Source organism: Ursus arctos, unplaced genomic scaffold (assembly GCF_023065955.2).
Source record: "Ursus arctos isolate Adak ecotype North America unplaced genomic scaffold, UrsArc2.0 scaffold_19, whole genome shotgun sequence".
Classification (NCBI taxonomy): domain Eukaryota; kingdom Metazoa; phylum Chordata; class Mammalia; order Carnivora; family Ursidae; genus Ursus; species Ursus arctos.
In genome coordinates, this window is record NW_026622863.1 from 21681531 (window position 1) to 21698157 (window position 16627).

General features: G+C 52.9%; 1 protein-coding gene across 1 annotated transcript in view; it reads left to right on the plus strand.

Moving 5' to 3' along the window:
* Positions 1 to 1738: 1738 nt before the first annotated feature.
* Positions 1739 to 16627, plus strand: part of CDH5 (cadherin 5) — a 32400-nt gene continuing 17511 nt past the window's right edge. The window contains exons 1-2 of the mRNA XM_026494904.4: positions 1739 to 1901; positions 13550 to 13768. Of these exons, the coding sequence (XP_026350689.1) occupies positions 13568 to 13768 (201 nt within the window). The 5' untranslated portion in view covers positions 1739 to 1901; positions 13550 to 13567. The remainder of the gene's footprint in view (positions 1902 to 13549; positions 13769 to 16627) is intronic.

Here is a 16627-nt window from a genome sequence, read left to right on the forward strand (position 1 = left end):
GGATCCTGTGCAGAGGCCCGCCTCAGGACCTTCCACAGGTCGCTCTTCTCCCTCCAGCATCAGTTGGCCTCCCCATCTGCTGGAAGTCCCCTCAGCACAAATATAGCTTTAAACACACACACACACACACACACACACACACACACACACACACACACGGAGAGAACTTCCCATTTCTTGCTCCCATTCACTCTAAGTCTCAGGAAGGAGCTGTGATCGCACACATCTCCCTGCTTCATCCCCCTTCACTGGCCTCTCTACTCTAATCTGCCTTGTCTACTCCGTTCCATTTAACCTGCTCTGCCCAGAATGGCCCATGACTTCCAGCTTCCAAATCTGCCCTCCCCTTACCCAGGCTGACCCAGCTGATAGCCAGTCCTCGCCCTCACCTACTGTCCACAGCCCTGCTCTCTCCCAGCTTTCCCCCTTCCCAGATGAGCTCTCCTAGAAGATCTACATATCTGGGAGGCCAGCGTCTCCCTCCTGGTAAGTCCATCCACTCCCAGAGCCTCAAGTAAATAAGCTGTAAATAAGCTCAGGGCTTCAGAAACTCATCTGTAGGCCACCTGTATCCACCCCTCTCCAACTGCCAACCTGGCATCACAACCTGGGTATCTAAAAGCCATCTCAAACTCAACGTGCCCAAAACAGACAAATCTTACCTCCCCTTCCCAGAAAAGATTCTTCCACCCCATTCCCCACCTCCATACTCATGTCCGCAGATGTCCCAGAGCACTTCTGGGCAAGACGCTCCCCCTCTCAGGTCTCTGCCCAGTCCTATAAAGGAGCAAGTTTGGGACTTCCCAGCCACTCACCCATGGGAAAACAGAAGCAACCATTCAGAGGACGAATTCCCACTGCTCACCCTGGGAGATTCTAAATCAGTTGAGCTGGAATAGGGCCCCGTTATCTACGGCTTACAAAAGCTCCTCCTATGACTCAAGGTGCACAGAATCTGAGCCCCTCCTACCCCCAGCTGCTTGGTTCTGATGGATGATCCCACCTTCAGCTTCATTTTGATTCTTGTTGATCTCAACAGCCACGTGAGGTTGAGGCTCTGATTATCCCCATCTACAGATGAGGAAACTGAGCATCAGGGGCACATGACTGGCTCCACAGTCACATCAGAAGCAGAGCTAGGGCACTTGACTCCACTAGATATTCCCACACTGAAATGCCCCCCACAAACCCCGGCTGCTATCTTAGAGCTAGAACCCATGCCTGCCCCCACCAGGGAGAAGCCAATCTGGCCCTCCAGAGCCAAGAGCTACTGCTTGTTTCCTATCTCCCACCCAGCCCACCCCCAAAGCCCCTGTAGCCTCCCCATCACCTGCAAAGTCTGCCCCTCTCTCAACATGTCATGGATCACCTGGGAAGATCTGGCCCCAGGCTCCAACCCAGGCTGGATTTCTGGCTCTGTACACCCCAGCTGGGTAGATCAGCCTTAAACTTAGAATCTCAGGGCCCTGAGCTATAAAATGGAGTGATGACACCTGCCCTGAGGGTTACAAGGAGGATGAACTAAGGACCTTGGAGGGTGCCAGGCCCAGGGCCCCAGAAATGAGGCCTGGGGCCGGGATCCAAGTTGAGTGTCCCGGGCCAGATCTAAGCCTAGGCCTCTGTGGGGATAGTCGGGCCGGGCCAAGGCAGCCGCCCACCACAGAGCCTGCCTATCTGCAGCCAGCCCGGCCCTCACAAAGGAACAATAACAGGAAACCATCCCAGGGGGAAGTGGGCCAGGGCCAGCTGGAAAACCTGAAGGGGCGGCAGCCAGGCCTCCCTAGTCGGCCGGGTGTGGCTCTCCTCGAGAGGCTATCGGCAGAGCTCCACAGAGCTCCACAGCAACTCAGCCCCAGACAGACAGTCCGACTGAAAGAAGACCCTCTCAGCCCAGGAGCACGGTGAGTGACGAATCAATCCCCACACCCCACCCCACCCCAGACCCATCGCCATGTGCCCAAGCTGAGGGGGTGCTCGACTTCCCCGTGTGTAGAGCAGTTGTCGGGATCCCAGGGAAGAGCCATTCCTTGGGGGCAGACCAGGTCTCCTCCTGGCTCAGAGCAGGGCTGGGGAAATGCGCCTAGTGGTGGTGCCACGGGCACAAATGGGCATTCTCAGGATTGGGGGGGAGGGACTTGGCTCTCCCACATGGAAACTCTCCGACTCTGTGTGACTTGAAGGCCATGATCAGCGCCATGACCAGAGAGGGCAGGAGCCTGTCTGAGTTGCCAGCACAGCAGAGACAGAGGACCGGCACCAGACCTAGTCTTCCCTTGAGTGGCCCTCCTCCATGGAAGAGGGCTTACCAAGGCCTGACATTGTCCCTCCTGCCCAAGTTCTGTGCTGGCATCGGGAGAGGAGCCCTGGAAGGGGAGCTCTGAGCCCCAGGCCCTTTATGTCAGCCAGTGCCCCCATTTTTAAAATAGGCAAGCTGAGGCTTGGCTCTGAGCACCTGAGGCACTGCCTATGAATCCCTCCCTTCCTGTCTTGGACCCTGCAGGGACCAGGTTTGAGCCATGGGAGCTACAGTCAGATGCCCCAAGGTTCGCACCCCACAGCCGTCATATTTTAGGAAAGTTCCCCCAAAAGACTTGAAGGCAGGCAGTTTAAGGTAAGACCCCCAGATCTACCACTACTTTCTATGTTGCTTTAGGAAAATTACTCAGCACCTCTAAACTTCCATGTTCTTGTCTGAACAATGGAGACAGGGACTCGTTGTGCAAGCCATTACGGGAACTGGAGGTTGATAAGGATAAAAGATTCTAACTGACAGAGCTCATGATTCTACAACTGCCAATGAATCTATGAGTTTAGATGTGTTCTTTCTTCGTCAGGGGAGTCAACTGAGACTGGGTAAAGTAAGAGCAGGAGTGGGGATTTGAACAGGATCGGCATCCCAAAGCCCAGACTCTTTCCAGTGCCAAGGAGCTCCTCCATGTCTCAGCTTTCTCATCTGTAAACAAGAGGAAAGCAGTCTTTTCATGAGTTATTAATTAAAGGAGGCAGTGTACACACCCAGGACTGGCACCAGAAATGGCTCACAGGAGGGGGATCCTCAAGAAATCACAGCTGAATTTAGCCGCTACCCCAGAGCTGTGAATGTCATAAAGTTTTTGACCCCTGAGGTCAATCAGTCCCCAGCAGGTGGGGGGTGGGAGGGTGCAAGTGAGAGGATGTGGACTCAGCTCTTCCTCTGGCAAGCACTCCATGCCAAGCTTATTCCCTATCCCGTGGACGATGCTGCTGTGTGAAGGGGACAGACAGGATCCCACAAGAGATGAAGGGCCCTCTGGGGGAGGCAGGAAGCCTGGGCAGCTCAAAGGATTTAGGAAGGCTGCCATGGCCACAGCGTTTTTTAGAGCACAAAGTGCCAGGAGCACTAGTGACAGTGAAGGCCATGAATGCCAGGACCAGGGACTCTGGCTCCCCTTCAGGTGGTGGGGAGTAGTGGAGACCAGCCATCTTTGGGTCCCAGCCTGGGAGGCAGCATGTAATCTCCAAGGGGTCCAGGAGCTGCTGGGCCCCCAGGCAGCCCTGCCAATTCCTGCTTACCATTATAAGACAGTAAAGGAGGCATCCACTGGCCTTGCAGGGGTTAAGCTGCCCACCCTGCAGTTTCAACCTGACCAATTGTGCTACGAAACAAGGGCCGGACATGGGGGCAGGAAACCAGAGGGGCCACACGTATTTTCTTCCAAAGTTGGCTGACTCACAGCTCTGCTACTGCCTCGGGGACACAAGGTGAACACAGCGGACATGCGCTCTAGAAAAATCTTGGGCTTCTCGCCTACAGGGATCCATCCCAGTTACTTCCAGCACCTCTCCCCACCACCATCCCCCCAGCATCCTTGAAGCTACTATAAGAATTCCCGTTTGACAGGGGGAACAGCAGATGCTGAGAGAGACCACATAACCAGCCCCAGGTTACACAGCAAGCATGAGATGGAAGCAAAATAGGAGTGAGGCCAGCCCTTTCTGACCCTACAGCCCCACCACACTCCACAGTGAAGCTCGGAGAGGGAAAAAGTCAGGGAGGGTTGACAGTTTAAGCCACAAAAGTGGACACAAGGACAAGCCTGGAGCCAAACGATCCTGGAAGGAATGTTCTAGGAGACAGGTCCTGCCCTGAGGAGCTTGGCTTCTGGCTAGAGATACTAAAAAGTCCATCCTAACCCAAGTCCAAGCAGATGTTGGGTGGAAAAATCCCAGAAAGCTTCCTGGAGGAGGAATACTGAGAGATCTTAGGTCTTCTCTCTGACCTTCAGTCTTCAAATCTCTCTACTGCAGGGGATGGACCAAATGGTCCCTAAACTCATTCAGGGACCTCCAGATTGTCTATCTTGAGACACAGTAACAGTCAGATCCTGGCAGGCACAGATACTGGGAGAAAGGGAAGCAGGGACCACAGGGCCAGGCACGCAGTGAATGAGATTTCCTTCTGGAGAGGAACAGAGGGGCGTAGGAGGTGGGCCCAGGGCAGAACCAGGAAATGAAGTCAGGCGTGAGTTGGCCAGCCAAGCCCATTGCCATCAGGCTGGAGTGGGTGGGTACGTAAAAGTCAAGACACCTGCATACCTACTGAGCACCTACTGTATACCAGGTTTCACACCAATGATCTCATTTAATCCTCCTGACCAGGGAGGCAGCTACTGCTGCCTCCATTATAGATGAGGGAGCTGGGGCTCAGAAAGGCAAGGGATGGGCCTAAGGCCACACAGCTCTTGAGCAGCTGGGTGAATACAAATAGGCAGGTATGTGGGGCTCATTCTGTTGCTCCCAATGACTTCCTCGGAGCCTCAGTCAAAGTCAGGAAGCCCAAAGAAGACTGGAAAAGGCTCCCTGCTGGTGGTGAGGGGTGTTCTCTCCTTGCTGCTTGGAGCTGCTGCCCCCATTAGAACACAGGGGGTAGACTGGATGATCCTAGAGCCCAGAAACCCAGCACAAATTTGTTTGAAATCACAAACTAGGTCTGGTGAATTGCTAATATCTACTTGTAAGATTGTATTGAAGATTCAGGGACTGAGTTCAAGTTCAGTAGGATTAAATACTGTGATACTGTAATCAGTGATGTCTGCCATGGGTATGGAAAGGAGTGAGTGACAACCTGTGAGCTCTGTCTGGCCAGGCTTACATAAAAGGTTCCTTGCACAGGGACAGGAGTGTGTTCATCAGAGGATAATCTTGTCCTCAAAGAATCAAAAGCCTATTGGTGGTATGTCTAATATTATGGGCCATTTAGAGATGCTATTTGGAGACAGGGAGGAGATTCTTTTGAGCTATACCAAGGATTGCACCTGCTCTGATCACCCAAGGTCTTGCCTGTGAATATGCAAATTTGTGTTTTAAATCCTGCAAGTGAGAAGGGAAACGATGACAAGACCAGAACTGGAGACTGAGGCAGGATGACAGGCAGCAATGCGGACAATGACACCTCAAGGTCCAGGGCCTTGAGTTCATGCAGCAAGATGCTGGGACAAAGTGGAGACCTAGGTCCAGAACCCACCTGCTCGAAGACACTCAGGCCAGGAGGCAGAGGCCATGCTAGGGGCAGGAGTCAAATAGAACACCTCGTCAAGGAGGCATCCCAGGGCTTGAAAAGAAGTAGAGCATTCACCTAGGGGACACAGCAAGAAAGGGCATTCCATGCAGAGGGAGAGAGCCTGCTGGAGAGAGGAAAAGCAATGTGCATTCCAGAAACGTCTAGCTCTCCTCATGGCTGGAAGGCGCAGGGAGATGGGGGAGAGGAAAGCCAGCGGGATGAGCAGGAGCCATGTCATGCTGGGCCCTGAACCCAGGCTCAGGAACTAGGCTTCATACTGCAGGGGTTAGGGAGCCAGGGAGGAGTGGTCAGCAGGGGAGCAGCTTGGTCAGCATGAAGGGGAGTTGGGACAGGGAAGCTGTTGGCAGAACCCTAAGGGAAGGAAACTAGGTGTGGGACCCACTGGAGCAACTCCCTAACCTGAACTGAGCCACAAACAAGGAGAAAGCCCCAAGGGGCCAGTTCATAGCAACCCGATCCTGCCCCCTGACACACCCCATGCCCAAGGTTCCAAGGGTGAATCCTCACCCTTCATCCTCCCAGCATCTCACAGCTGCCAAGGCCCAGCTGTAAATGCTGGGGATCAAGTGGCCAATGTGGGAATCACTGGCTCCAATCTTTGTCCCAGACTAAGGCTCAAGGTGGTGGGGTGGGAGAGCAGTGAGGAGAGCCACCCAGGGCCTCACAGGGAGCAGGGGCTCCAGCACTTGCCCTTCCCGCAGGCACAGGCCCCCCACATGTTCTGGGCCTTTCCTCCCAAAGCCCAGCCCCTAATCCCTGACCCAGGGCCTCTGGGCTAGAGTCCAGAGCCCGTGGGAGGTTGGGCTGGGACTGATCGTCCTGTCCGCCCTCTGAGGCTTTGCCTGGGGCTGGGTTCAGCTGCCAGATCTTGTCCTGGCTAGTGGGGGTGTACTGCATGGGAGCAGAGGGGCCGCTCTGCAGAGAGGGCAAACGAGTGGGGACAGGGATATCTACTTACGTAGACACGACTGATGGTGTTGTGTGTCCAGGTGGGGTGAGGATGTCAGGTGTGTATTTCTGACCTGCAAGCTTCCTCTACCCCACCCCAAGGGGTCCTCCAGCCTGCCTAATAACCTCTTCAGGCCTCGACTCAGTCCCTGAAACCTCAGGCTTGAGCCAGGCTCTGGTCAGGTCAAGGAGCAGGGGTCTGTTGGTATTGTGAGCAGGACTAGCCCAGGGGCACCTGCCAGGCCACCCCGTTGAGGGGCTCCCAGCTGGGTCCAGGCTTTGTAGGGTCTATTTAGTTACAAAAGGAGCAACTCCAGTTCTTCCCTTCCTCTTCTTTTGTCTCCCTCTGTGCCCCCCCAAGTCTTTTTTAAACTTACAGAGCTGAGTAGACTTCACAGCCCCTTCAAGACCAAACCCCAGTGAAAGATGGAGGCCACAAACAGAAAGGGACCAAAGGGATGTTTGCCTGATGCCCCACAGTAGGTCAGAGAGAAGTAAGACTCCCTCCTGGACTGAGACCCTCAGACTAATCTGGGGCCTACTGGCCCCCACCTCCAGCTTCTTGCTCTCCTCCATCAGCACACCTCACAACTTAAAACTAGATATTTTTTATCAAACAGTTAGTATCTTCCCCCATGGGGGTACAGCCCGTGTTGGCTCCCCACATGTAGTTCAGTGCCTAGCACACAGCAGGTGCTCAATAAATGTTTGCTGAGTGGCTATATAAGCCCAGGGCTCTAGAGAAGGCTTCCAAGAAGTAGGGACATGTGACTAAATCCAGGCAGAGAAGAGAGAACGCCAAGTGCAAAAGCCGGGAGGCTGTGACCAAGCCTGGTGGGTGTTAACGTCCTGCAGGCTGGGGCTGCTGCCAGAAGCCCACCAAGCACCCCCGGACCCAGACAGTAAATGGAAAGGAGCAGAGGCACAGGCCCCCACACTTGGCTCAACCTTCAGAGCCACCCCTCAGTCCTTGGTTCAGCCCAGGCATCTCCATCAGTAGTCCCACCTGCTGTGGACAAAGACCTGGACCCGGGAGCTTTCCAAGGCCCCGACTTCCCATCTGGGCATAGGTGAGCCCCACTGTCCCCCCAGATTCTCTGAGGCTCCTCTGTCCCTTCTCCTGGGTTCCATGCCCACTCACCCTAGACCACACACTCTGGCCTCTCATTCTGGGCCCCCCAGACCTTCCCAGACTGACCGAGGGCACAGAAGGCCCACCCTCATCCAGGAGTGCATTTGGAGCTGCCCCCAAAAGCCTCTAACAGGGCTCCAGGGATGGGGCCCCATCACAAATCCTGCATGAAAGGGACACGGGCAGGCACCTGGCCTCTATGTGGAGCTGCCAAGCAGAATCCCTTGCCCCTCGAGGCTGTTGTCAGGCAAGTTCCTGGGGCTGCTCAGCTGGGACTTTCTGAGCAGAGCAATCACTTCCAAACTCCTCAGACCCTCTGCTCATCCATCATACCCCAAACCCACCCAGCAGCATTCCGATCGCTCCCAAAACTTGGTGAAAGTAAACAGCTTATAGGAAGATAAAGGGCTGAAGCAAGCCTGACCCCAGCTGGGGCTCTGACCACACCTCCAGAGGTGCAGCCAAGGGCAATTCTGCTTCTAGCTGTGGGCACAGCACATCTCCGAAGGTGACTTCCTCTCCATCAGCAGTAGGAGGAGAAATAATTGTCTGAGAAAACCCTTCCTCTTGGCCCCCATTTTGGAGGCCAAATTTCTTTCTTTTTTTTTTTTAATAATGATTTTTTATTATATTATGTTAGTCACCATACAGTACATCCCCGGTTTTCGATGTAAGGTGGAGGCCAAATTTCTAACACAAAAAGCAAAAGACCCAAATAAATGTGGCTTTTCAGATGGAAAAGTCCCTCAGGCCCCTCTGAGTTTCGGTGTGGAAGGAGCTCAAGATACAGAAAAAAAGCTGGGTGAGGGTTCTAGGTAGACCTACCACTTCTAAGTTGTTTGTCTCTCTGCCTCAGTTTCTCCCTCTGGGAAATGGGGGCAGTAATTCCTACAGCCTGGGGATGATATGAAAATCAAATGAGACAACATCTACAAAAGCTAAGCATGGAGAATAGCTGTTTATTATCATTACATGTGAGTGTCACCAAAGAGTCAGAGAGAGGGCGGCACAGAGAGGGGAGAGCAGTACTTGGGGTGACAAATCCTGACTCCATCTCTTGCCGCCCTATGACCTAGATAACTCACTCCACCCGTCTGAGCCTCACCTGCACAGGGGGATTACTGCCAACTACCTTGCAGTCTTCAAGGTTTAAATGAGATACCATGCAGCACTGAGGACGTGCTCAGGGCTGTCAGCCCCACTCCACTGTCCCAAACAACAAGGGGCTGGCTTGAGAGGGCACTCCGGGGGCAAGCATGCAGATGGACATGGGATTGTATGATCCTCATCTCCAAAGTCCTGCCCCCTCACTCTGCTCGCTGACAAGGAGCTGAGCACACACAACTCTCCCCCCGCCCCAACGGTGACACACATGTGATGTGGTGTGACTCTGGGAGCCAGTGCCAATCCTGTGTGTCAAGGGATTTCTCTCCAGGGGTCACAGCAGGGCCTCCACTGGACACAGACTAGAATCCAAGGGGCTTTTCTGCACGTTCAGAGAACACTGTGTGGAACCAGCCAAAACGCACCAAGGGGTAAATATCCCCGTCAGCCATGTGGCCAAAGCGTATGACTGGTGGCCTCTGCTTTACTTAAGTCCAGCGGGGTTATTCATTTGGATAATGGCAGCTGTTGGCCCTGAGACCACTAGGCCATCCTCACAGGCCCCAGCCAAGAGAATGCCATACTCCTATTCGCCGTATCAGACAGGGTCCCAGCAGGAGACGGAAGTTACCTGGGACGGGGGTCAAATGCAAGGACTCTATGAAGGAAATACTACAGAGCTGTGAGCATGGGCCAGGGAACAAATGGGCTGTTGAGGCATACAGAAACCAGCAACAGTGGGAAGCTGTAAGCATCCCAGGGCTGAAGGCACAAAGAGGAGGTGTATTTCCAGAACCCAGTAAGGGACAGAACCAGGGGGGTGCAGCCTGATAGGAGCCGTCAGCATAGACAGACGCAGCCACAGCAAGAGATACAAACCAGAACAGAGAGCAGCAGGAAAGAAACATCCCCCACTTCTCCCTTCCCATCTTCAGAGCTCCTGGTGGAGCCCCTGGTAGCCAAACACCAGAAGTCAGGCCCAGGGTCAGCCCCTCTGACACAGCACAGAGCACACGGGCGGCGCAGGAGGTGCAGACCTGGCAAGGTGGGGACCCACAAACCCCCAGCCCAGTGACTGGGTGTTAAGGAATAAAAATGGTAAACTGACTACTCAGTGAAGCAGAACCAGTGTCAGAGGATCTGTCCATGTTTGGTTTCATTGTTAGCTACTATTTTTTGCAAACACTTTTGAATTCAGGCCCGAAAACAACCCTGAGAAGTAGATGCTAGTATTCCCATTGTACAGAAGGTAAAACCAAGGCTCTGGAAGGTAAAGCGTCTTATGCACAGTCATGCAGTGACAAAGCAGGGTGGCTGAGGTGCAGGAAGCCCACAGAGCCCACAACCATCACCCCGTGCTGCCTGAGCCCAAAGAGGAAAGATCCATGTGTGACTTGTGGCTGGCCTTGGGGAGCGGGAAGACACAGATGGGGCACGATGTTCTCCAGGAAGGAGAGGAAGCTGTGATTAGAGCCTGTGGTGGGGCCTGGGCATCAACACTGGGATCCGGCCCAAGCTTGTGCTACAATGGGAGATGCCCTGGGAGAGGCCAGGATGGGGGGCCAGCCCCAGGTTCCTTTTCATCTCTCACCCTTCTATCCCCTGCCCCAGCAGGTTCTGGTCACTCCACCTCAGATGCATATTCCAAGGCCCTCCCCTCCTAACCCTGATGTGGGTGACAGTGACCGCCACCCCCAGGTCTCCCCTCTCCCTGCCCATCTCCTCACCGCAGCTGTGACCTCTGCAAATCAGACCACGTCAGTCTCCCACCGTCTTAAGGAAGAGCTCTCTCCCCAGGCTGCCCTACAAGGCCCCACACAACCCAATAGTACCCATTTCCAATGGCTGAGCCAACAAACTACCCCAAACATGGTGACTTGGAACAACACAATTTACTTCCTTTTCATCTTACAGTTCTGGAGGGCTGAGGTCTGAGGTCTGACATGGGTTTCAGTTGGCTAAAAATCAGGGCTACATTCCTCCGGAGATCTATGAGAGAATGTTTCCCAGCCTTTTCTGGCTTCAAGAGGCCGCCTACATTCCTTGGCCCGTGGCCACACATCACACCAATTTCTGTCTCTACTGTCACATCTCTTTTTACCTGATTCTGACCCTCTTGCCTTCACTTTTTTTTTTTTTTTTTGTGTGCCTTCATCTTTTAAGGACACCGTAAGTATATTATGCATAACATAGGGCACATAATCCATGACCGCCTCCCTATCTCAAGATCCTTAACTTCGTCATACCTGCTCAAAGTCCTTTTGCCATAGAAAGTAACATATTCACAGGTTCCAGGGATTCAGACATGGACATCTTTGGGGGGCTGTCACCAACCTACCACACTGACCTGGTCACCTCTTCCTGTCTCTCATTCCTCAATGCTCATTTCTACCTGACCTGGGGGCTTCTTTTGGTTCTTCAAGCACACCAACCATTTTTCTACCTCAGGGCCTTTGCATGTGCTGGTCCTTCTGCCTAGAATGCCCTTCTTCCCCCTGGTATTCCTAAGACTATTACTCAGATGCTGGTTGAAGTGTCATCTCTCTGAGAGGCCTCCCCTGACCGCAGGGTCTCAGTCAGCCACCCCTTCTCTCTGTTGCACCCCCCAATGTATCACTAGCTGGTGTTTTCCTAATTCTCTTCTTTTCCTGGTGTTCCCACTACAGCGTGCACTCCCTGAGGACAGGCCCCACATGCCTTGCTCACTGCTGTACCCCAGTGCCCATAACGGAACACACATATAGTAAGCACCCAATACCCATTTGGCTCAGTGCATGGGTTCTCACTCCATCCTGTCTAAAGGCCTGAGGACTCTCTCTCCCTGTTTCTCAGTTTCACTTCTGTTTGTTTTACTTTTTCATTTTTGAGTCACTTCTCACTTGGGAGGAAGAAAGAACCAAGACTCGAAGTTCCTTTGTAGGCAAAAAAGGAAATGACCCGCAAGGCCTGGGCCCGGCAAAGCTGGGGCAGGGGCAACCCAGCCACCTCCCCTGAGTCAGGACCAGCTTCCTGGCCAGCACACCCAACCTCCCCAAGTCTTTGTTCACTGCCTTCCTCCTGCCTAGAATGGCCACCCTCTCCATGTCCTACCTCAAAGGACACCAAGCCTCCTCCAGTTCCATCACCTCACAACTGAGGAAACTGAAACCCAGAACCTCTCCCTAAGCTCACGGCACGTGCATTCTGGGGCACACTCTAGCGTTCTGTCGCACCCAACCCTGAGAGCCCGCTTCCTCCTGGGCCAGCAGCAGGGACTACAGGGTGGGGGCGTCAGATGCTAAGATCAGCAAACCCAGAGTCCAGGCTAACCCAGCACAGACATCCCGGGCCCTCACTGAGGACAGCCTGGCGCCAGTGTCTCAGAGGAAATGTTACTAGAGTTTACAAACCTCATGTAATGTGCAGAATCCAGGCTCTCCCATGGGCCAAGGTGGGGGACAACCTGCATGGGCCTCCCATCCAGCATTCAGGGGTCCTTGTCTCTCTCCAAGCAGGAACCCTGGTTCCCATTTCCACCCATCTGCCCTCTGCCCCTGAACTTACCCAGGAGCCACAGATCAGTGACACAGGGACCCAGCATGAGTAGACTAATGGGGTCAGAGTTGAGAAAGCACAGTGATAGCCAAAGTCACAGCCTTCACCCACCACAGGGCAGTGGGGAAAAATCCCCCTTTCTGGAATTCAGGATGAAGCCAGGCTCTGATTTCTGGGTGACCCAAGATTCTGGTCCAGGCTGATTCCCTGTCCCAAGGGCTGCCTTTTAGGGTCTACAAGCACACTGGGCCCTGCACTTGATGCCTGCTTTCATGTTTTTCTGTCTCCATCTTAAAATTCTTAATATTTTTGAACAAAGGGTCCTCCACTTCCATTTTGCACTAAGCCCCACAAATTATGAAGCCAGTCCTGTGAGCCCAGCCTCTCAATCCCCCGCCCTCCCCCACTCCTGCTCTTGTGATAGTTCCTAAACTGATCACCAACTGTGAGATCTGGGCCTGGTGAGGGCCTGACCCTCCGGGTTAAGACATTGGGGTTTCCTAAGAGCTTTCTGAAGACAGCATCAAAGCAACACTGCCACAGGGGCTCTCGTGCTGGTGGGGGGTTGAGGGGGGGCATGTTTGTTCAGAGGCGTCTTGAAGTCCCACCCCGCAGCAGCTGCTAGGACAAGAGAGGGCAGTGGGAAAAAACAAGAACTTCAGGGCCAGGCAGACTTGGTTCAAGTCTGGCTCTACTGCTCACTGTCCAGGAGATCTCGGGAATATTAACTAAACCCCTCTGTTCCTCCACGTATTGGTCATGTGAGGATTATAATTATATCCACTTCGAGAGTAACTAGGAAAATTAAATGAGATGACACACATAAAGTGCTGGGAACAGTGTCAGGCTTGTAAGAAGTACTTGATAAGTTATAGCTGTTGAGGTCAGACACCAAGGCTGCATTCCCAGCCCCACCACTCGCTCCAGTGTGAACTTATCCTCTTGTGTATAAAAGGAGGGTTATGGGGGTGCTCACAATACAGGGCTTTGGGAGCTACCATCAGCATCGCCCTCTCCTCCAGAAAACCTTCCGTCCAGCCCTCTTGGGGGTTCCGCGCCTGCACATGTGACACTTCAGGAGGAGGTACTTCTGTGTCTGCCTCCCTCTCCCAGACCAGGCACAATTTGGGGGCAGGAACGGCGTCTGGTTCTGCGGTATCAGCAGAGAGGAAAGGACGGCAGAGTGAACACATAAGGGAAATTCCGTTGTAATAAGCAGCGTGTGGAGTAGTGACCACCACGCCTTGCTGGTGTCTCCTCTCTTTCCCCAGCTCGGTGCCTCTCAGAAGATGCAGGTGCTCGTGCTGCTGCTCGCCTCGGTGGGCACCTGCCTGGGCCTGCTGGTGGCAGCTGCGGCAGGCACCACCCCTGCCCGACCGGACCCCCCTAGCGTGCTGCCCATCCACCGGCGCCAGAAGAGAGACTGGATTTGGAACCAGATGCACATCGATGAAGAGAAAAACACCTCGCTGCCCCATTATGTGGGCAAGGTAAGGCTCAGGCCCCAGAGCAGGCGCGGCGGCAACGGCAGGCGGCCCACAGTTGTGGTGGTGGTGGTGGTGGTGGTGGGACAGCTAGCGACACATACCATGCTGGCTGTCGGGGTGGGGCCGATGGCTGTGAAGGTAATGGTGGTAGAGCAGATACAGCTGGTAGAAGTGGTCATGACGCTGAAGGGAAAGGCGGTGGTGGAGACAGTAAAGGGAAGGTGACGCCACAGCAGCTGGGGGAGGGGCCGGCCAGGGAATCTCCACTCACAGCCCGCCCACAACCAGCTAGCTGTGTCCACTGGCTCCTCAGGCTCCCTACAATGGCTGGGAAATTTCGATGCCTCAGGATGCCACTCAGAAAGATGCTTGACCAGGGTCACACTGTGAAATCCAGACAGGGCCTGCAGAGAACCTAGCCCTAGGAAAGCACAGGGTTCCTGGCTTCCAACACAAATGTGAACTCTGCGTCATAGAGGAAAATGTCGTCAACCCACCTACATCTTCCCAATGGGATAACTGTGCCATGAATCAGCTACTGATGAGAATGGCCAGCCCCGAGGAAAATCTGCAGGATGAGTAAGGAAGAGCCAGCAGAAAGCGGAAGCCACCTGCATCATGTGCAGCCTTGACACGGAAACCTTCAGAGGGCTCTCCTCTCCCAAGGGTCTTCGAGCAGCAGGAAGAGCGTCAGCCCGCCATCATCTGCCAAGAGTGTTCACTTGGCACCTGGCATGGGGCCAGGGGACAGAGAAACCACATGCAGTCCCCACCCTGGGAAGGAACAGGGTGCCTGGGAGTGGCAAGGATGAGGCTCCAAGGATCGCCTCCTGGCTCCCACAGACGTAATCTGAGGGAAGGAAATCCCTGTTTATGAAGGCCACAGTCCGGAGCCTTTGTTTACAGACTGGTTGGACAATGGGAGTGATCCCTGAGCAGCCTTCTGAATCCACAAAAATGGGTCAGCATGGCTTTCAGGATTAAGATGTCCAAATACAGTGATAATTTTTTAAAAAAGAAAGAAAGAAAAGGGCTCCCAGAAACCCATAATCTCAGTCTGATCGTGAGAAAAATACCAGATAAATTCCAGTAGAGAAGCATTCTACGAAATACCTGAACAAGTACTCCTCAAAACTGTCAAGGTCATCAAAAACATTGAAAGTCTGAGAAACTGTCATTTCCAAGAGGAGCTCAAAGAAACGTGATGACTAGATGTAATGGGGTGTCCTGGATGGGCTCCTAGAGTAGAGAAAGGACACGAAGCAAAATCTGAGGGCATCTGTATGAACTATGGACCCCAGATACTACAAATGTATCGGTATTGGACCACTAATGATAACCAAGGCACCATGCTAACATAACATCAACAGAAAATGTTGATAATCATGGAAACTGGGAACAGGATGCATGAGAACTCTGTATCATCTTCTCAATTTTTCTATAAATCTATAATTGTTCTAAAAAATTAAACGTTGGGGGGAAGGAGCTTATATTCAAATAGAATCTTATGCAGACTTCCAATAAAATAGGGCAAAGCTCAGTTGGTCCCCATCACTACCCCTGTCCATGCGGGTCCACATGCACCCCTCCCCAGAACCAAGTTTGGAACTACCAACTAACCCTAAGCAACTCACACAGGGTCCCAGACTGTCCCCTCTCCTTGAATCCCCACTGTTCCCCCAAGACACAGGTTGCAGAGCTGGGGCATTTGCTTCTTGCCTCCTGACCCACTGTTCATCATACGTCCTGGCCCCTGGGTCTTGGGACCTCCTCATGAACCCGCCTGGCCCCTGCACACCACAGCGCTGCTCCACCCAAGGCCAAGCGTCCTCACTCCCTGTCTCACTTCCTCACCTTGCAGACTCTTCTCCAAACTCTGTCATCTAGCTTTCCACCGCACCACTCCCCGCCCCGATGCTACTATCACCAAGGGCTCCAGTGTCTGCACTGCTGCTCCACCCTCGGGATGTCTTCCAGACCCAAGGGATTTGACCACACCCTTCTTGATTCTCCCTCTCCTGTCCTGAAACCCACTCTTTCTTGGTTCTCCTCATCAGACACCTTTACTCAAGGCTCTTGCTCCCTGGACCCTCATATATTGCCCTTCCTCAGAGTCTCAGCCCTGAGAGCAGGAACGGGGTCTGGGTTATCTCTGTGCTGCCAGTGTGCTGCTTGGCACTTACAGGTATCCGATTTATACATTTTTAATTGAATTGAACTATATTTTTTGAACATTCTAACTATCTATGAGAGTACCACTTTATATGCATGAACTATGATTCTCTTATGCTCCTAAGGGTCTCTTCCTAAGATTGTACAAGTGAAATGTTTGGCACTTCTAACCTAGTACCTCTTAACATATGGATCTACCATGAATAATAACAGGTATTTATTGAGAGCCTGTGCAAGGTGCTTTACGTACATTAGCTTCTAAATCTTGTTCCTGGGGTGCCTGGGTGGCTCAGTCAGTTAAGAATCTGCCTTCAGCTCAGGTTATGGTCTCGGGGTCCTGGGATCAAGCCCCTCGTCAGGCTCCCTGCTCAGCAGGGAGTCCGCTTCTCCCTCTGACCCTCCCCTATCTCATGCTCTCTCTCTCTCTTACTCTCTCTCAAATAAATAAATCTTTTAAAAACTTATTTAAAAAATAAATCTTGTTCCTTAGGGCGCTAATAGTATGTGTTACAAAGAAAAAGTGTTCTTATTAGAATGGGAAATCCTGAGTTTTTTCTATAGGGCTATGCATTGTAAATCTCCAAGAAGAGAACATTTTATGTACCATTCCAAAACTAAATTGACCGGAACCAGTGGTGTGCTGATAAATGTTTGACAACTGGTTCTCCAGGAGAAAAAGTCCTGATTCCT